The 23,348-nt window shown below is 32.8% G+C and overlaps 1 protein-coding gene across 1 annotated transcript in view; it reads right to left on the bottom strand.

Annotated features, from left to right (window-relative positions):
- The window catches only part of cno (adherens junction formation factor afadin), a 29,923-nt gene that overhangs the window by 5,883 nt on the left and 692 nt on the right, over positions 1–23,348 (bottom strand). The window contains exon 2 of the mRNA XM_040728021.2: positions 4,366–4,828. Coding sequence (XP_040583955.1) covers positions 4,366–4,828 — 463 coding nt within the window. The remainder of the gene's footprint in view (positions 1–4,365; positions 4,829–23,348) is intronic.

Raw genomic sequence — 23,348 nt, 5'->3', positions numbered from 1 at the left:
AATTACCTTTTTATATACAGGGTCCACAGAAAGTCCTGTTAAATTAACTTTATATAAAATAATTATATGTAAGGTTACGATATATTATGTTTAAACTCCAGTTGGGTTGAAACTAGATCAAAACAAACAGTTTTGAATAAAATAAAAGTTTTGTTAACCAAAGTGGAAGCCAAAGCAGAGGCTATAATCAAGGAGTACCTGAAGGAAAATCTCGACTAGCTATCTTGAGGAACCTGAAGGTCAACCCCATGCTCATCAAGAGACCCATTGAGAGGTACGAGGAGACTCAATCTATTAAGGACAAACACAGATCAGGCAGACCAAGGTTAAAGATGACACCCTGAGTCATCCAGGCAAGAATTGAAAGAAATCCCAGAAGGAACCTCATCAAGATGGCCAAGGATTAAAGACTTGAGAGAAGCAAAGTCCTTCTTCAGAAGCTGTGGACTAGCACGGTTTCCACTATTGTGTTTAGTGATGAGAAGAAATTTAACTGAGAAACAGGTTTTTAACCCCAAAATGATTGGATTCGGTCCAAATAGGTGGGCTGAGTGACTATGAGTGTATGTAATAGGATGGCAAAAAAGTAATTTTGCTTTTTTAGCTTTATTTCAATACTTTAAAAGAAGTGTTGCAATCATCTAATTTAAGCCAAGTATGCCCGTTCTATTCAATAACTTGTACACATGTACAATCCAACTTTATAATGCCCTTCTCGGTAAGGGACCTTGTCCCTATTGACAAAAAGCTCGGACAAACATTTTTCACAGGCCTCTAATGAGGACAAATTTGCACCCCCATGTGGGTTGACCATAGACAGGAACAGGTGGTAGTCACTTAGTGGCAGATACGGACTTAAGAACTTCCCATCCAAGCTACCGGAGCTTCTGCCGCGTCATCGAAGATGTGTGCGCCCTGGCGCTGTCTTGACGATGTCTAGTTGTCTCATATTCACCAATGCTGGCCTCTTCTATTCGATCGCTAGCTTCAATGGTCGATTTGTTCACAGTAGGGAACAGAATTGAGCGAGATTTTTTTTTGCTCAAACCACTGTTGTGTAGCACGAATCGAAAGAGTATCGGTCTTGTAGACATCGTAAATTTTCTTGTTCGCTTTCGATGTGTTTCTCCATTTTAGGGAGTAAGAATGTAAAATGTGGCGCATTTCTTCCTTTGAAACTTTCTTACTCGACGCACTATAATTCACGACAGAACCGGTCAAGCCTAATATTGTCCAAAAAGTGTTTGAAGTAAATACTCACACCTTTACAACACCTTATAGTTATCGAATGATCCGACCAACAAGAGCAAGATATACTTAGTTAAAAAAGGGGCGGGAGAAACCAAATATTTTTGGCAAACTTAATATTTAAAAAATCTTATCCTATATAATTTTGCCGCATACACTTTTGCATCCCGGTAATTTCGCCGCTTGGAAATTTTACCACATGACATATTTGCCACCTTTTTATGTTGTTATAATGTTCTAATTTTTGTTGAACCATTTCTTTCTTTCTATTGATAAGAGTTTCGGACATGTCTTCACACCTGAACTAAGATCATGATTATGAATAAAATAACACTAGTCTGGGAGTCCTTTCGAAATAGATCCATGATCCCAGACTACTTATAAATACCTATGATTCCTTCTTTATTTCCTGACTTTTTTTTTTTTTTTAAATATTCCTTTCATTGGTCAGATGGAGTTGCATTGAGAAGACATTCAAATAAATATTTTTACTACATCTTGCCTAGGAATCTTTTTTGAAGTCCATATACGTGAATAATATTTTCTTCTCTAGGAACGATGGGGCGCGAACCTACGCAGATTGATTTCAAGAGAATAATTTTGTTGTGTGTTGTCCATCGAGCTACGTCGTTCCATAATATTTTATCTTTTTTTTTTTCTTCTAATTCATAGAATACAGCTAAGATACAACAGTACATACTAAAGTTCGAACATAGGTAACAACATAAAAAGACAGCAAAAATACCAGAGGAAAAAATGTATGAGGTAAAATTACCGGCATCACAATAACCGGCCACGAACAAATCTATCCTGCAAAGGTCCCCTAGTCATGAGCAGGGCCTGGAGGTAGTGCCCCCTCTAAAACCAGCACTAACTATAGTATCTGTATATCGAACAACAAATAGATTAAAGAATATTTGAGCAAAAAGGGATTTATTTGAAATGAATTTACGTGGCATAGTTTTATAAGAACTTTTAGTTTCCTTGAGGACGAACTCCTTAAAAAAAGAAAGAAGTTATTTATTTTTATTTTTTCTCCGCTCTTATTTTCCTTCTTTATTTATTTGTTGTGAATAAATAAATACATACAGAGTAAGATACAAAATATACGAATTAGTCCAAAACAACATTTGATCAAGGAAAGTGTTCTTGGCTTACGAGTTATTATGTTACCTCTGGTATACAAATATACACCATGTGTCTTTCGTGTTTCAATAAAGTAGAGGAATTTCTAAACTCCAAAATTGGTTTTCGAATAATCATCATTACAACATGTGTCATTTTGATATCTGCCTTGGCCATAAATTATTTTCAGTATAGCAACAAAAGCACAAAAGACCCTATAGTAGTACTTAATAATAGCTCAATAACTCCAAATTTTCAAAAGACACATACAGACTCAAAATACAGGGTCCTTAACATTTTAATCCAAGGAGGAGACTCATCAAATCCTCATCAATATCAACAGAACAAGCGCTATTTGAAACGGCGGATAAACTATTATAAAGACTTTTCAAAGTGTAGAAACATAGAATATTGTAACTTCAGCTTTAATCAAAACAGTAGCAGTGTTGCGGGATTCGATGTTGTCATATTGCGGACTACAATTAGTAATATTAGTAGCGAGAAGGATTCAAAAAGGACCACCTTTCATAGAGCATTGAATGGATATTTATTCACTAGTCCTTCACCTACTTTCTCACAACTAACATTCAACTTCTCGAATGAATTTATTATATCGTACCTACCAAATGCAACGATCCAAAACAGTGCCGTTACCCTCCACCCACGTCAACAGAAAATGAAAAGAAAAAAAGCCGAAAACTCCATGCGAAGTGTTCGAAGACATAATAAAAAAAGAATGGCAGCCGTCATCCTTAACCAATGCCAGACTCCAAGTAAACGAGAAGACTACATTAGGGAAATGATGAACTATTTAAAAGTGCATATTTATGGAGACTGTGGAGCACCTTGTCCAGGGAAATATGAAGAGACCTGTCTTCTACATTTGTCAAAACACTACAAGTTCTTCCTAGTCTTTGAGCCGTATATATGTCAATATCATGTGCAAGATAGACTATGGAGAGTCCTTCAAAATACGGATATGGTGCCTATTGTCTTTGGAGGGTTAGACTATTCCGAACTTTTGCCTACAAAATCATATATTGATGCACTTAGTCAGAGTCCAAAGACACTAAGTTACTATGTTAAGTACCTTCATGAGCACAACAATTTGTATTTTGAATATTTGGAGTGGAAAAGAGACTACTATTTGGAGTATGAGGAATGGCCCTGCACTCTTTGCCATCGACTAATAGATGGGAGTTTAATTCAACGGGGGAATTCAAAAACTTCGTTTATACCACAATCAAGATGTACGTCATGGCCTACTCTGAACTTTAACTTTAAATGAGGGCTTTCATTAATTGAATTCATAATTATAATGTACTGTATATTTAAATGATTTAATGCCTACGGGTCATTCAACATCAAATTACCCCCAAAAAAAATTATCTCAACTTCTCAGAATTTGATGAAACATAGTATACATGCAAACTTTTATCTCCAAACGCACTTTATTTTGCAATTTTAGCAAAAACCATGTTGTATAAATACCAAATTTCAAATAGTCATATCTTTTGAACCTGCTCTTCAATTACAAAAAAGAAAGTGCTTCTAAAAAGTAAAAATATATGGGAAAAAAGTTTTATTTCAAACTTTTTTTATATATAGTAGTTCAAATTAAGGTCCTATATGACCTTTTATTTTTCAGAGGCATTTTGTTTCATGAAATTGAACTACTCTCAGGTTTAGAAGATGTGACTATTTTAAATTTGGTGTCATCTACAGTTTTTTTCTAAAATTGCAAAATTAAAGTACTCCATATCTCGAAAACAAATCATTTGATTGAAAAAAAAAAGAAGAGAGATTTGGAGTTTGTTGGTTCTACGTGTATATTCAATTTCATCAAATCTTGAGGTGTTGGGGTTAAAAATTGGCTTTTTTGGGCTATTTGATATTGTTTGTTTGATTTTATAACTGATTTGTAAGCACTGATCAAACTCTAATCAAAAAGGGATGATATGTAAGAATAAAATATGTGATTTGATCTCATACCTGTGTATAGTTTCTCAGCAACACTTTCGTCCTTGGAATTCTCCTTATCTTTGATTTTATTCATTTTCTCTTGTTTCTTCAACTGTTTCTTTTCTCGTTTGGACAATTTCCTTTTAAATGATGAGTCCTCCTTCGTAGGCTCAGGCATCCGACTTGCTTCATCAATTCGTCGGAGTAGGAATCGCCCTTCTCTATCATCCTTATGCCAGTTTAATTGCACTAAGAGAGGTTTTTCTTCAGGATTAAGTCTCCTCTCGCCAGACTCATGGATTTCATATAACGCATACTCCGGAACTTCCAACATTCTCATATCAGGACGGAATTTCTCAATTAGTGTTTCTATTATGGATTTCGTTGTAGCCGTTGATGAAACTCGGATGCATTTGGTAGCAACTTTTTGACCTGTATCGTCTGCGTCTTGACTTTGATAGTAGAAGCGCATTACACCATGGAACTCCAGTTGCTAAAATAAAAAAAATGAAGGATAAAATCTATTAGAATTAAGTGAGACATTGGTTAATTACAGGAATACACCATATAGAGATGGAAAATCCTTACTTTTTTCACGCAAAAATGGTCAAACTAAGGGAATTTTTTAGAGTAGATACGTCATACATTGAAAGAGGGAATTGAATTGAAACAATCGTATGTATAATGAGTCTCTTAATAATTTTTTTTTTATCAATCTATTTATTATCAGTTATTTTAATTCCTGAAGAGATTCATTAAACGATTAATTTAACTTAATTATCTCTTTCATTTCATGAAATCGCACATAATTGGTCAAAAAAGAATGTTAGTTCCAATGTTCTGTGTATTACAGAATATCCCTTGGATATTAAACAATGTAAAAATGAAAAAGGGATGGATAATGAATTAGCAATGAGTCTTTCCATTAGCATCTGATCCTCTCCTCACAAGATGACATCGAAGTAAACCATAAATATCTTATTTATATAAATAGCCAAATAATATGTTGTTTATTTTATCTGTTTACGAAGAGAATAAGTATACATATTTTTGTTTACATCAAAAAACAATTTTGCTTGACATCTAGATGAAAAGGGAGGAATATCATTCATTCATGGATCACAGAGATGTATTGTTGAGACTCGGTCCGAGACTGATTTTTTTGCGAGTCGGTCTTAAGTTATTTTTCTCCAAGTTTGACCAAAATTCTTCCTTTTTGTAAAAATTATTTTTCTAAAAAATAACGAGACCGCTCCAGACCGAAACCCAACACTAATATACAGCATGAAATTCAAAGTGGAATTCGACTTATATATCGGTAGGATATATTAAATTAGTCAATTGTAGGAAGTTTTAGATTAATCAATAATTGACCAAAGTCGCCTATAATCACTAATGATTTATTTTCCTAAAAATGTGTAAATTTCTCTCAAAAAATTACACATTTATTAAAATAGACAGTAGACTTCATGTCATTATACGTGTGGCAAGTTGGGGAAAAAATAATTTTATAATTCCCACGCTTTTTGCTTAAGTATATCTTGTTTATTATTGGTCACATCAGATCATATGATAAGGTGTTATGAAGGTGTAAGTGTTTATTACAAACACTTTTTGGACAGTATTGGGCTTGGCCGGTTCTGTCGTAAATTATAATGCGTCGAGTAAGAAAGTTTCAAAGGAAAAAAGGCGCCATATTTTACAATCTTACTAATTGAAACGGAAAAACGCGTCGAAAGCAAACAAGAAGATTTACGATGTATGCGGAACCGTTGCACAACAGTGGTTGGAGCGATTTTTTTCTCGCTTAATTATATCCTCTACTGTGAAAAACTCGACCATTTGAAGCTGGCAATCGAACAGACGCGGAAGTTTTTATGCATCCCCCCTACCATCAAGTGACAACCACCTGTTCCTGTCTATGCCCAACGCACTTGGAGGTATAAATTTGTCCTCGATAGAGCCATGTGAAAATTGATATCTGAGTGTTTGCCTATAGGGACAAGGGCTTCTACGAAATGGGCATAACGAAGTAAGTTTCTCGTTAGCAACAAGTTATCAAACAGAACGGGGCATATTTGGCTTAAATTGGGTTATTGTAATATTTCTTATAAAGCATTGAAATAAAACGAAAAATACGAAATTACTTTTTCCCCCAACCTATTATTATACGGGGTGCGACAACATAAATTCCTTTTGGAAAAAGTTTTAATAGTCCAGAAAGTTTTTTATTTTTCTTTCATAATGATAGTACACATTTAAAATTTTGTTTTACACGTTTTTGAAAATCATATCAGATAGGTGACGTCACCCCTTGTACATTAACCGTATTTTAATACCCAACGATTTTTTTGATTTTTTGTACCCCTTAAATCAACTTCTCTAAGAAGTTTTAGACGGATAATTATTAATAAACTGGCAACATATCTCAATTTAAAGTTCTAGATGATAAGTTGATTAAATAATTAGTTATTGGTGATTCCACAAGTCTTCAAAATGTTGGTTTTCCTAGAATAATCAGGTAGAATTTTTATTCCCACTTGAGGGGACTATAAAAGGAGTAGTAGGTTATAAAGAAGGGAAAAAACCAATTGTATTAAATTAGTCAAAAATATATATTAAACATCCGTGGAATATTCAATTATTGCAATATCCTCCCATTCCAAGCAGTGAAAATCCTTCATTTAAAATTATTCATCTCATTTTTCAGTTGCAACTTATCATAGGTAGATACATAATGCATAGATAGGAGAAGGGCATATCATATTTCAAGACCTCATATAGTCGTATTCAAAAGATACCTAATAGTATTGGAAAAAGAAGTAAGAAAGTCAGGCAATTAAACAACAACATAAATGTGTATATCAAATTACAAAGATTTTTTTGTTTTAGAACATACAAGGAAATAATTTGAAATGTGTACTCCCTCCCCCACACTCGATAAAACCGTGATTGTAAGGGCCATTGCTCAACAGAGACCTACCTAGACATTTATCATAAATATTATGTCAATGAATAAAATATATGTATTATTATTATATGTTCCCACAATGTACATAATATGTACTACTTTTAACAATGACAATAAAGCAAATTTTTTGACAATGATTTCTTGAAAATGTGCGTGTAGAATATTGTTAGTGCTAGTAGTCGTTGATCAGAGCACAATGCAGGAATATATATATATATATATATGTATAATTTTTCAAAGTGTATACTTTGAAATATATGGAAACAAATAAACAATATTCTTCGCATTGGCGTAAAAATAAAAGTAATGGAATATAAAGATGTGTTTATAATTAATTAATTTTTCCTCAATTTTCTCACTTTATCAAAAGGAACGAATTCTTTTTAAAATATGCATAAAAAAAAGAACCCAATACCTCAAAAGTTAATCATAACGAACCTCCCCCTATTGATGATGAATCATTATAAAATAATAATATGGAAATGAATCATAATTGTTGCAATAATGACTAATAGAGCGTGACGTCAGCATTGTTCTTGATGTCTGCCATCTTGGGACCCTATATAACCAAAACTAATAAGTGGTTATAAATATCATGTGTAGTTTAGGCATGCTAAAAAAAAGAAGCCAAAAATCAACATGGTAACCCCGACAATTTCAAGAATGTTATGGACGAGGTGCTTTTCAATGGATCAGCTACAATCAGCTGTGAGGAGAGAGGGGGGAAGGAAATAAACAAGTACATTGGGAATAATTTACAGCGATGTCGATCCTCAATTATATTCCGAGTCCCACAAGTACTTACAATTATTAATCCCCAACTAATCACCAATGTTACGCTCAGTCTGAGCACACACGAATGTTCAATCAGATGTAGAACATAGTTGAATTAAGCAGACAAAGAAGTTAACTCCTCAGGAATTAAATAATAATGACAATAGTCTCGGATAAGAATATAAATCATTAATATTAAGAGAAATGATGAACTAGTACACTACTGTCGTGTATATGTGATGTACAAATGGGACCAATAAAGATAGATCATCTCTCTAACGGCAAGCTTATTAATTTTATTAGGAGGAATTAAATTTTATCCCAACTTCTGATTAAAAGGATCTGGAAAAATCCGGCCAACCCCCCAAAAATACTTTTTTACACATGAAAGTGTATTTTTATAATCTATTTTACAAGTCATAATAAAAAACTTGGAAATGTCGTGGTCATTAAAGCCTTTTTATCCTTAAAGCAATAGTTCTGTAACATTTTAAGCTGATAAAGTACTGGTTAAGGTCATATAAAAGTTCACAAAAAAAGTTAACTTCTTCTAAACTTTTATTTTAGCTTGTGTGTCCAATTTTTAGGGGGATCTATTAATTCGATCTTTTGTTGCATTTTAAGCTATGTTTATAAAGTTTCAGTCTTCAAATGGTGTTTTTTTGACCTCAATGGCCATTTGAAAATGACTTTTTTTAATTACATTCTCTATATGTAAAGGGATTCAGAAGTTTGAATTTTAAAGTTTATATTGTTGAATATCAAAAAAAAATTTAAGATTTATTGGAAATTTGATTATTTTATAAAATAATTAAAATTGAGCCCCAAAGAGTCCATGTGGTTACCTCAATAACATGAAAATTTACAGTGCATTTTATGGTCAGCTGTCGATGTTTCTGGTATCCGTGCTATAGACGTTATTGATTGGTTGAATTCGAATTGGCTAATTGCTACCAATGGTTTTTTGGTCTTTTTATCTCTGCCAACGAAGTTGAACAGATGTTATGCTTTTGCCAATGTTTTTTAGTTTGTTTGTTGGTCTTCAGGATTGCGCCAAAAGTTAAAGAACAATTTTGATCGAACTTTGTATGAAAATTATATATGGTCACAGTAGGTCATTAAATTGTAAAAAATGTACTATTGACCATAACTTTGGAATAAATTTAGATACATAATTTAATTTGAGTATAAGTACAGGGTTTGCGCTCTACCGAGTGCACATACTAGTTTTTAATGTTTCTTTTTGGAGAAAAGGTTACGAGACACAATAAAGCTAAGGTGTTGAGCCATTTGATTGAGTTTAATCAAGGTTTAGGTTTATTGGAAATTTAAGCAAGAGCCCCTCTCCCCCAGATGGTTCAGCGAAAAGGCCCTATTATCTTCCCTTTTTTTTCATACTGATCATCGATCATTCACAGAGTGTACACGTAATAAAATAGGAGGAAGAATAAGAAGTTCCGTAAAATATATATAATATGTATTCATGAAGAGCTTATGGTTCATCTAACCGAGTCTAATGACTTAATGGTTCAATAACTATTAATACTCGTCACACCACCATTACGAATGGTAGGTAGGTAGGTAGATAGATAGATTGAAGCTACACATTATTATTATTATTTGCTGTAAGACGTCGATGAATAGCGTGTCAGAGATGCGTTTAAAAGATATATATTTTTAAAAATTTGAGGTCATCACATTTGTTACTTGTTACTATACTCGGATATTTGAAGCTGACTAAATGAAGGTCAAACCTGTGGTGGTATGATGTCAATATCATAAAAAATACATTATATTTAAATCAACCAGGACCATTGGCAAAAATGGCCGGACTTAACCATTAACTTGACGTAATTATAGTGTGCGAGGTCAAATCGAGGATTGACAGAGTCTTTAAAAGCGTGGTGACTTCAATTCAGAGTCTTGAGAGGTACCCTGAACGTGTTAGACGCCGGAAAATAGGGATCATGGAGGATATAGACAACGGGATGACTAGAATTCCGGCCAAGTCTTGGACTGTGATGAAGTATGTGAACAATTTGGGATGGTTTCTCTAGTACGACGGTATCAGCAACTACTTTCAACAGCAATCAAGGCCATACGGGTCAAGGGAGGCCAGAAAAGGGTAAAACAGCAAAATGGGCCAGTTTGGCTACCCTCCTCCCCAGACTTTTCCTACTCAACTATGTCAGTAGGGGCGTAGACTAGAAGAGAGCTTGTGCAACTCCTCATCGAAATTTGGATGACCTCAAGGCCTCCGTCGAGCAACAGTGGACAGTTATGTCTAAGGTATTCATCAAGAAATGCTGCAGGGCCTTTAGAGGCCCTGAAAAATAGAAAGATATATCATTAAAGAAGCCTAAATGTTGAATTCTTTTTCATTCTTACTAACGTTTGCCCCATTTGTTCGGTTTCAGAAAGTACACGATTTTTCCTCGCACACTGTGGTCTGCAGAACAGATTAATAATTATTCCGTCTGTTTATAAAGTTTTCACATTTCCAAAGGAAATTGACCTGCAGCAAAATCCATGCAAAGCAATTTTTAAATATGTAGTTAAGCTTCATACTTATAACATACCAGGAATTTATGGAGGGTCATGCGGCTCTTGACAGGAGTTGTCTAGAGGTAATCCATGCTTCAAATGCGCCTTTGAGGTCAGAGAGAGTTAGAATTTATTTGGTCAGGTCTATTGAGCTGGGGGTAATGCCAATTTGAGGATGAAGGTCTTCTCTGATGCATGAAAAGAGTATAGATTGTTCTCTAGGAGTCTCCAGTCTGTTCAGAATTATCCTTTATTGGCGACTTCGAAAGGAAGTTGTGCAGAAGACTCAATTGGTTTTTCATGTTGCCTGGCCTTATTTTGAGGAAATAAAACAATTCTGATAGTGTGTACTGAGTAGGTTATCTCTCGGGATAATGTTTTTCCTGGATTTTTCAGAAAAATCATATATTTAATATTTCATAATATAAGATTCCTTCATGTAATTCATTAAATGAAAAGTTAAATACATAATTATTGAAGATTCACTTTTTATCGATTTATGCTACAGTTTAAATAATGGGGTATCATAACCGATAGGTTTTCTATAAGTTTCAATTCGTCAAACTGGCTAATTGCTCTTACAATGAGAGGAGAAGAGGACTTTAAAGAGGAGGCGATATTCGCAAAGACTCTCACGATAATTTATACATGCAGATCAAAAAGAACTCATTTTCCTGTAGGTCGTAAGATATTTGGGACTCAATGGACATATATGGACATGGAGCTAAAAAAAAATTCATATATTTATTGTATAAAGAAGACTTCTCCCCATCTTTTAAGAACTATGAAATCTTTTATGCATTATTAAATAACTGGAGAAAACACCAATCTTTATTACCTTATTTTTGAATTTTAAATAACTCTTCAATTATATCCATTATAATAAAAAAATGTAAGATAAATATGCTACACCCGGTGTATTCCTACTGCTAATATACGTAATGTAATAAGCACAAGGTAGATAGCTATATAAATATATCATAACTTCACAAGGATACTAAATTGTTTGTTCCTATAGGTGTATAAGGCTATTATAATATGTCAGGAGGGAACGATTACGTATAAAATAGTGATACACTCGGTCCAAGAGATTTTTTTTCTTCAAGTTCGGTCTTAAATTACTTTTTAAAGACTAATTTGGACAGATATTTCGTTCATGGGCGGAGTTTGAAATCATTTTTATTAAAGGGCCAAGAGTTGGAAATGTATTCCAGGGGCAATTTCTATTCATTTTCATACTTAGTATGAATAATTAAAGATTATTTTTTGTAAGAGGGCGAAGAGAAGACGGGAGCAGTACATATGGTACAGCTGAATTGATATCAGCTGCCTGTTTTATGATTTTCGAGGGAGAATATGATTTAAACCTAAGATAGGCAAGAATTCTTCTTACAGAGGGAGATGTTGAACACACACAGGGCTTATTAAATAAATAATAAACAAAAAAGAAGAATCAAGCGTTTTTCTTCTATACTTAGCTTTTTCTTTAGACTCATACCCCCCCCTCCTTATATATAATATAGGAAGTGTGAAAATTGAAAATATCGAGTATGGAGTTGTCATTAAATAAATATTGTCCAAAATGGCTGAAATAGCTCGTCACATCTATCTAGCATCTGTTGACATACTCGATTTTGTTTTCAAAAAAATACTCACATCAACTCACTCAAACGACTGTTATATAGCAGCTGTACATCCAAAATGGGTGAAACTTTAGTAGTAACTGTCAACGGATGTTACCTTTATATTGAGGTCGGTAACTTTTCAGATCACCCTCATGAGAGTCAGAGTCCCACACAAAATCTTCCGATGATTTCGGATTTGTTTTTTTTTTTTTTTTTTTTGGGATCGGAACAAGACACAATTTTACAACGAGACCCTTGTTACAGTTATGAGTTTAAATGTCCAGGATCCGGTCGTCTAGGAACCCAGGCCGAAAGCCAACACTAATATAGTATAAGCGTATGAATGTAGCATAAAATATGAGCTTCACTTTTTGATTTATTATAAACAAAAAATATATATGTACAAGATAGTATAAACATAATATTTACATTTTAATATTAAAATCCAGACAGAAACACATACTCATGTTTGAAGTCCCTATTGTTTATATTATTATTTGGCGCATTCAATAACTTTTCATTAGTTATTTACCAAAGACTCTATTTAATATACCTACTTTATACATTCATATTGCGTTACGTGAATGCTTTACATTTCAATGCACGTAGATACACAATAATCTAATGCGATAAAGTGAAAATGTTTTATGGAAGCAGTTATATTACATACACATACCGGGTGGGAACTACAAATTTACACACTATTACAATTCAAAATTCTGAAGTTCTAAGAGACTGATTTTATAAACTCCAATGCTATCTAGTATCTATAAATGAATTATCAGTTATTCACAAAAATTTATTATTTTCTTATTAAGCTAAGAATTGAATGAGTGGGACTCGGGATTTCAACTTTACTTCGTAAGCTCAGACTACAACTGAGAATTCAAAGTTAATTGGAGTGGCCAGAAAGTGAGGAGTCAATGAAGGAAGCTTCTGATTACGGTTGGATTCAAAGGGATCCGGACTACATCCGAAGGGATATTACAAGGATTTTTCTGGGGGGGGGCATTTTTGACACAACATTTTTTTTAGAAAAGACAATGAATATTGTTAATTGTGCAAATAATAACAAAAATTTGACAACAAACATTCATTTATAGACTAAAAACGCTGTCTTTAACACAAATTTGATAACATTTTAATCAGGAGTTGTGTCATTTCGGTGGATTTCAATCTTAGGACCGATCCTATCGTCTTCGGGGCCTGTCAGAACTAGCACTGATTAAACAAAGAATAAATAAATTTGAATAACGTCATCAATGATTGAATCCGACCGAGATTGAACTGGACTGCGGTCTTCAGTCCTAAATAAGGACTGACAAAATTATTTAGGAGGGTGTAGTACCTTCTTCCCGTAGTCACCTACCTTGGCATGTACATTCCTAATTTGTCTATTATGGATTACTGCCATAGTAGCAGTCAACACGATGGTGACATAATTGAACAGAGAATTAGCTGACAGTATTGGAGATAGTTTTGTGACATATATAATAAGAAATATATAAAGCATTCAAGAATAATATGCAAACTGTCTAAATTTATAGTTTCCACCCTGTACATTACTAAATACATATAATAATAACCAGAAAGTAAAATTATTTCACTCTCCCTAAGTAATGAGTGAGCTTCATTTATTCATGACGAAATCAGTATGTATGTGGACGACAGCCTAATTAATTTTCTGTTTTATATCAATATAATATGTAAATATACATAATTGTAGAACAAGCTAGGAGGAGCAGCTGTTTATTGGGAGACTTCATTAATTGAAGGATAATTATTAGATTCAATGAACATTCAACATATTTTTTACAAATAAAAATCTTTTGTGTAGTTGATATAGGTCATCTTGGAGGCATATTAACTACCGACATTTTTACTTATTTTTTTCTGCTGTCGTTTGGTTGCGTAATAAAACCTTTAAATTAAAAAAAATAATTATTTGCTACTGGTAGTTTTGGGTACAGTGGGTTTGCATGTAATATAATGCAAAGACTTATTTATATATTATGTTAGTTAAAAAAATAACATTACGTATGAACAAGGAGTATGACGCACGCAGATTTATATATTATGTTATGTATGTATGTACTATTAAAAGATCATTAAGAGAGCCAAAGTCAAAGTACCTACAAGCAAAACCGTAAAGTAACAACACTATACCATGTAATTTTGCACCTGTTTAAGTCTCTTCCTCTGGGAAACCATATAAAATAAAAGATACATATAATATGATTTGCTCTTTTTTTTTTTTTTTGTCAAGACCAACATAAAGTACATAACATACATATAATATGCGTAGGGGAGACAGGAGAGTTGCAATAATACCTTTTTCTCAAACATTAAAAAACTACAATCACAATTCTATAATATCATACAGATTATTGTAGACACAAATTAATAATTAGTATCAACTTTATATTGAGATATCCAGGCATTAAAATCACAGAAACGCTATTAGCTATCGATATATCTGATTTTTTTTTCTCTCTCAATCAGTGTTCTGTACGTTGATTCGTTGATTCATTAGTAGTTTCATATACAGGTTGAGGATTTTCAATCCGAAAAATTAAAGTATTATGTACCTATATATTACAATTTATTTCAGTAAATTAATTCGGTAATTCACAAACCTTTTGCTCTTACATGACGGGGTCAATAGTGACGTCAATCACTCAAAGCAACCTTGAACGTAAACATGGCAAAGGCCTTGACGAGGAACTCCTTGTCCAAGTGAGCCACTGCCTCGAGAATGGAAGCGCTATGCACGTTTATTGGACTCTCCAGGGTGCCCCATTTATAGTAGTTCAGATCCGGTAAGATAGGACAACAATGGCCGCACAGGGTTCGTATTTGGATACCATTTCAAGAATTTTGTATTTTTTTCTCATAAAGTTTTATCAGATGAGCACACTTTGACAAACATAGATCTTAGTGTTGCCAAGATATTAATGTCTAAACTAGTTCCGGATTTAAAATCCCCACCCTGTATAGTTAACTACCAAGCGATTTTGGGGGTTTTCCTTTTTATTTTTGGAAGAGAGGTTGGGAGACACAAGATACGAGATACAGGATTTCTTACTGATTATGAGAGGTAAAATCATATTTTGAAAGATCATTATTTTTGTAAGAATGCCGTACGTTTTGAATTGTTTCTCATGTAACTGAGATTGCAAAACTCCTTGAATTTTCCTCGCATTTTTTATTCTACTTCATTATTTTATAAGCTGTAACTTCATATCAATAATGTTTTTTTTTTAAACTAGAGAAGGCCCTTGAATAGTTTTTGAGATTGAATGTATCCCATCTATAAATAATACTGACCAATGTTCTATAATAATAGGATAAGTAAAAAGTTCTGAGCGTTTTTCGCTAGATATTCTAAGTGAGATATATTTCACGATTAATACAAGTACATTGCATCAAAAAAGCTTAAAGTATGCTTAAAGGTTAAGCCTACACTTTAAAAAAAGTGTATTTACAGTTTCGTGTTTGGCAAAGCCAGTTGTGTGTTACAGTGTTCTAAAATAAAAGTAAAAAAGGAGAAAATTCGATACATTCTTCAGCCTCACTACGGCCAAGGTGAAAAGGTGGAGTAGGTGGCCAAATAAAATGGTGCTGTTTATGGGCCCAATACAGTATTGAATGCAAAAGCAAAGTTGTGTTCCAACGATTCCGTTCTGTTAATATGGGTATGTAAAATGTCGATAAAATAATGGAAAGCGTAGAGTTGTAATAAGCTTGAAAACCGTTTGGGACCAACTAAATCGGATAATCCCAACTATGCTAATTTTATGGTCAAAATAAAGCGAAAAAACTCTCAGCATTTTTTACTTCATCTATTATATGTATATCTGAATTTACTATAATACATTGAAGTTTAATAATTCATCATCTTGGGAATTCTAGTTATTTATTCGTACCAAAAAATTATTTAGTATAATTTTCTTAATTCGAATTTAATATTTTTGAGCTGGTGTCACCTTCCCTGGCTAAAGGGAAGGTGACAAAATTTGATGAATTGCTTTCAAATGCAATTTTTAGGGGGAATATTGATTTGTACAACCTTTATGGTAAATAAATTCAAATAATAGCAAACTTGGCGAGTCAAAGTCACACCAGCTCGGTGTAAAAGAGTCAAAAACAAGAAGTGTTGCAACTGCCTCCATGTACCACGCTATTTTTTCAATCATCATATTCAAGTATTTCAATTAGTTGATATAATATTCATACTCCTGACTAAGGAAAGAGCAGAGTGTTGTACTAAAGACACTTGAATAATAAATTACTTACTAAGAATACCATATTTAAGTTAAATTCCATTTTAATGAAGAATGAAATTTAATAACACCTTCCATTACTTTCTCTAAAAGTACGACTCTATAAAAATGTATTTATAAGAAGCCTGTTTCATATACTATACAAATTGATCATGTATTAAAATTATTCTTCAATTGAAACATGACAAGATTAAAATTGAATGAATTTTTATATCATATGCTGACTTGTGCAAAAAAAAAATCAAGATAATTTGAATTGCAAAGAATTATCATGTCAAATTTGCACTCTCCTATGAATCTGTGAATCACAAAAGGAAATTGTACATACAATATGAACCAATAAAAAAGTGTTATCTTAAAATTACAGCAATTTAATTGGTTGGAATTCAAGGATTTAGAAATTATTATTACTACTACTACTACTAGGGGGATGCATCTTTAAGATGAGATAAAAATATATATTATGTACATACATATAGTTAATTTAAATTAATTATCACTTGGAAAAGTATCTACTAATTAAAGATACCACCATAAAAAATATAAGATCATTGCATGCAACAACTAAAAGTAATTTAAACAAGTTTCTTAGTCATGAACATTGATTTTCAAAGTAGAATAACCTGTGTCCAGGTTTTCATATCCATGTCATGAGGAAGAAAGTAAATCAAATCATTGAGACTTGCAAGTCTGTTAGATTTTTTTCTTTCTTAAAACACACATCTCATCATGTTTATTGCAGTAAGAAAAGGTTAATAAAAAGAAGGACCATAATGATTCATAAGAACCATCACGTGAAGTGAAAAAAAAAAAAATACTTCATAATAACAAAGAAACCCTTTATATGTATCAATGATTTTTTTTTACTTTTTAGCAGATAATAGGAATAATAATTATGTAAGCCATGCAAACGGAGGATATCCTCCATGTGTAAGAGTAATTCAAGACAATAAAGTCAAACACATATTATCTATACAGGGTGATCCAGAATAAGAGCCCTGTCAAAAAAATTAAATTACTCAACGATTATGTTTGCTTTAGAATAATATGTATCAATACTTTTTTACAAGTTTAATATTGTCCTACGATTGATCAATAAATCATTCAATGTGTGTGTCCTTGTTATGAACAATTTGGTGAAACGCTTGTCACAGACTAGAAGCTAGTGTTGCGTTAGTTCTTATTTATTTGGTCAAGTTTAGTCCAGTCTTAAGATCGGTCCTTAAGACTGTCGGTCCTGAGTCAGGACTATTAGTACTAGAACTGATTAAAAAAGAATAAATATAGCTAAGTCACGTCATCAAGGACATAACTTTATAAGTTTATAGGTATGCCAGACTGAACTGGACCGTACCGAGACTGAACTATAAGGGACTGCAGTCTTCCGTTCTACATAAGGAAGAACACAACACAACATATATCGTCTTCCAGAATTTTTGACTCTCTTATTCACATCGGGGAGTCCTTATAGCGCATGAAACCGTAATGCCCTCCCTATGTTGCAAAGTCAAGGGGATTCAGATTACATCAAGAGGAAGACAGGTATTCTTCTAAATTGTCTTTGAACTTCATTTGACTTGTAGGCTGGGACCTACACTGGAATACTTTTTCAACATTTTTAAGATATACATATTTCATACAGTATACACTGAACTGGTTCTTAAATCTGATTTTATTTCTGAGGGGGCAAAGTTCAATGTTTCTTTTCCTAAAAATAATGAAAAAATGTAAGGTTTGAGCCATATGGATGATTGTTTAGAGGTTGCGCGCATCATCCTTGAAGTTTCCAAATTTCCTCATTTTGAGCGGAGGGGGGATAGCAAAAATTACACGTTATACGCTGTACAAAAAAACTTTATTGGTCATTTTTAATAATAAATAATCCTTTGAGGGAACTACCGTATTCAAACTTATGAAAGGTTGTTAATTGATCTAAAATAGATAAAATATGTCTTACAAATTGCTATATTTTGACATTTATGGACTATTTTTTAGGTTTTATTTTTATTAAATTTAAAAACTCGGGCGCAATCTCTAAACATTGATCAATGTGGCTTAAACATTATATTTCTTAATTTTTTGCACAAAATAAGTTTTTTGGACTATATTCCTCCTAACATTTCAAAAAATCTAAATGAAATCAAATTATCTAATGTTCATTGAAGGAAAATATATTAGTAGTCTAATATATTAATGAGGCCAAATTATAACTTTTAACATTTAAGAAATATATGTATAAAAAAAATGAGGTTCAAGAAAAAGTTCATCCCATTCCGCCCTCTTGACAAATAATTGTGTAGTAAAGTTGCGTTGTTGGACTGATATAATAACTTCATATTATTACATATTATATGTTTTATCATAACAAAAAAAAAAAAAAAAAATTGACACAGACAAAGTCATATTTAAGTTATATGAATAACTGACAGATACACGAATTGCCAAATATTATGTACGTACGTCGTACATAGTGACTGTAATATGTAAGGGATATGAGCTCTCTATTGTGTATATATTATCATAATCATTATTAGCGTAATCAAATTAAATAGTATGCATTGCAAGAAGAATCTGGAGAGTGTGGGGTACAAACTACATAGTTTATTTTATTTTCTTATACCGGGTGCAGCGAAAAAATTTTTACACTTTCAATCTAGAACATTATCAAGATGTATTTCAGCAACCAGTTATAATAGGGTATGTCTGTAAAATAAAAATAACTAATTTGATGTCTTGGCTAGCCTAATCATCGATGAAGCCCTCTCTTGGGAGCAATGATGGCTTATAAGCGGCCATGGAAGGTCTTGCAACCAATGCACCTATAGTCCTCAGACATGGCATCCCAGTGCTGGTTGACGGTGTCACTGAGGTTGTTGATATTTGGGTGACAGACGGTGCAGCTCTTGAACTTAACATACACTCAAAAAGTGAAGTCCAATGGGTTGGCATCTGGTGAGTAGGGGGCCACATTTTCTTTGGCCACAAAGGCAAGTTACTTTCCAACCACTTCTTGGCTTTTTTTTGACGGAATTGCAGGCGCACCATCCTGCTGGAGCACCACGTTAATGTCCCAGTAGTTGGTTTGGACCCATAGTAACAAAACAATCTCCGTTGGTTTCTTGCCAGTGCCCAAAGGTGCGCGGACCGAAATTCGTTGTTCACGTTCAGATGATATTTTCTCAGCTTTTAAGGCAATTAGGAAGATCTAGTTTTTTTTTTTTTTTGTTTATTCCATTTTTTAAATATTTGACCGGAACAATTTACTGCATTCACAAACACCTTAATTAACGTAGCAAAAACGAAGTCTTAAGATTTTTTCGCTGCACCCGGTATTTATGTACCGAAGATGGGAGGGGTGTAAATAACTATTTCCATAGTCACCCATCAAAAATTTCAGCAAGATCTAGCCAAAAAACTAGGTTTTATTAGTCAAATATTAAATTAATATTTTTGCTAAATATTTAAAACTCAATGACACCACTCTTAGGCTCGATAATGGGATCCAAACGGGTCCTGAAGACGATGTAGTCTCTTCCCATCATGACCTTAACCATGGAAGAAAATTCCATGGCTTAACTATCTCTCTCCCCCCCACTGTATTGACTGGGACACTCAGACCATTGATGTTGGAGTGAGTGACTAGTGCAGAAGGACTTACTCTCAACATGCACATAAAAACAGCTGTCCAATGGGGTGGTACCAGGTGAAAATGGTAACCAATAATATTTTCCAAAAATGACATGTGATCGCTAAGAAAGCAATGGGTCACATTGGTATTGTGAGCAGGGAAACCATCTTATTGTAATTGTTCCTCCCTCTTCCATCTTTTCCCTGATCGTATTGGATGAAAATTGCATTCAAATAAAGTGTTGTTTTTCCACTTTTCAGCCGTGGCAGAATTGTTATAATTGACTAAAGTAATCTATAATAATTTCCATTTAAATAATAATGGAGAAATAGTAATATCTCAGTAAGAGTCAGATCTTCTTCCTTGACTTCTCTATTTTCTAACATATTTACATAATATTATATAAAACATAATTACTTTTTTTTTCTACATATCATATTAATTATATTATAATATTGTACGTGTTCCATTTTCAGCGGAATTCATAAGTATATATAAAACTTCAAAAAGAAACCTTGTTCTTAAATTACTTACAGATAGAAGTAAATAAATAGGCTCAAAGGAAAATCATTATTATAATTAGACTAAAATTTACACGGGATAATAAAAAAATGTTTATTCTGTTTTCCCATTACCAATCAATAGACTGATAAAGGTTGTATATATAATAATAGTGATGGATCTTTGGGGGGAAAATCGACTTTTCTAATACTCAAACTCGCCCAAAATATTTTTTTTTGAAAATTCGACCTCACTTGCACTCTAATTATAATTATTACTCGAAATATTCGATTAATGATGATAAGTCAAATTACTCAAGTATCACTCAAGAGGATTGTAAGAAAAATACTAAAGACGTATTCCTTGCTAATTACAAGAAGAGTTGATGTATTAGCAAGAATAAACCAGATTACATATATGTGAAAATTCTTAAAAACTCGAACTGATTTAATCTAAGAATTTTGGTTCGAATCCAACACGCGTCAGTCCAGGCTTAAGAACAGTCCTATCAGTCTTTGGGACCGGTCTTTCGTACTGTCAGTACTAGAAATGATTTAAAAAAATTGATTCACTGTCGTCAAGGACCGAACTATATAGGTTCGGAAGACTGAACTGGACCGATACTAAACTGGAGGGGAGTGTAGTCTTCATTCCTACTGAGACAACACTATATAATACATATATATTGTATAGCTGATTTATTATGGCTTGAAAAATGCCTAGTTTTGTTTACGTAACTCCCTGTATGCATAGAATGAAGTATAACTTGTGGTAAGATACAAATGGGATAAGAATATTCCGTTTCATTGCCTCCCCTCTATCCAAAAGGGGACGATTTATCATATTCATAATATATATCATTTAAGTTATATATATAAACTTATTTAAAATCTAATCAACTTCAACAAATCTTATGATAAATAATGTTTTTTTAGAAGAAGGAATTTATTCAACAAGATAGCAAATATCTCTCTTTATAATATGGAAGTATGTGTATATAGAATTAAACAAAAATTAAAGAATGCATGAATCATCATGGAGAGATCGCGCTGAACTAATGCAAAGTGTATCAATATTTTTACTATATTTTGTTTTCGATACAGTTTATCAATTAATTCATTATTTAAACTCGATGCAAAATATATATAAATAATGAATGATAAATATCTTCCAGCTCCTTTCTATTGGATCCAGATTTAACTACTTACTGTTAGTGCTGTTTGGTACAGTACCGACGCATTTAAAACGAATCTATACTAAAATATTACTGGTATGGCGACAACACTACTCCTTCAATTTCAAAAGCACTATCCCTCCAACAAAAATACTGCAGACACCCCAGTAAATGCATTTCTTCAACGGGTATTTTTGTCTTATATTATTTTAATCGAAAAAATATCAAATGATGATACAAATGATAGTACCGAAACCGATTCAAAAATATTGGTATCGTATAACAAATACTACTACTTACTAACTCAGTGTCCTAATAGAGTTGCTAAAATGGTAGAAATGGAAAGGGGGGATCATTTCGTCATATTATATAATTTACGTTACAAGCAAATGCTCATCGTCACTGTTCTCACATGAATGATAAAAAAATTCCAGGAATTTAAAATCAAGTCATGAATCAAAAATGCAGATAAATAAAAATTACAAATCGCTTCGTCTTCTCCTGAGTCATCCATACATATTCTTCATGGGGGACAGAGAGGATGAGGAAGAAAATATTTTTTTAATGGTCAATTTAATAGCGTGAGAAATATATGATACTTTGGGAGGCATGAAGCAGTGTGTGACTGCATGATTACACACTAACCGACCAATCATTATTTGTCCAATAATAGTATGATATATAAGAAGAGGAATACTATTATCACAACAGAGTGAAAAGGAAGTGTCCTTATTCTGATCTTGATTAAGTGTTGAGAAACATGCATTTTGAAGAGTCATGAGCGGTAGCATAGCCTGCAAAAACTTGTTATGCTTGTAAGAGACTCAAATAAGTGTGCAATCTATATATAAAATAAATCAATAACATATTGAATTTTTTGCAAGTTAATAAGAACTATTGTTTGCCCTATAAAAACAGGTTCAGTGATTCCATAGAGTTATACACATTAAACACAAATAGAACGAACGCCAAATTAAACATGTAGGGGGATCGGCTTCGACTTTAATGTTATTTTTCAAATATATAAGTATATGTTTATTAATGTTACATGACTCTGTGTTTGACCTTTTTGCAAATTCATCATCAATAATTAAAACTACACGTCTTAAATAATATAATAGGAAGAAACAACAACAAATGTTGAAATAGTCAATACTAATCGCACTTAAAGTTATAAGGGGAAATATACTTTAGATTTCAATATAGGCATGTTATTAGAGTCCCATCCCCTGGCCCTATACATGAAAACTAAAGTGTTTGTCTTTGTTCACTACTATTAAGTGACACTCGAATATTTATTCATTGTGAGCGTTTTATTTGCTGTATGAAACAAAGGACAGAAAATTCCGTCAAAGTATAGAAATCCAATATTCTGTATTCAGCATTAAATTAAGTAACTGGATAAGAATCATCCTTGATTCTATCGAGTAACAAAAGAGAAATCAAAGAAAGAGATAAGTGAATTAGAGGATCTTGGAAATATAAACAATACGGCTAGGATTTTTGTTGCGGA

This window comes from Lepeophtheirus salmonis, chromosome 2, assembly GCF_016086655.4.
Source record: "Lepeophtheirus salmonis chromosome 2, UVic_Lsal_1.4, whole genome shotgun sequence".
In the NCBI taxonomy this organism is placed as follows: Eukaryota; Metazoa; Arthropoda; class Copepoda; order Siphonostomatoida; family Caligidae; genus Lepeophtheirus; species Lepeophtheirus salmonis.
Note: the sequence above shows the minus strand (reverse complement) of the source record. Positions and strands in the feature narration are given on the sequence as shown.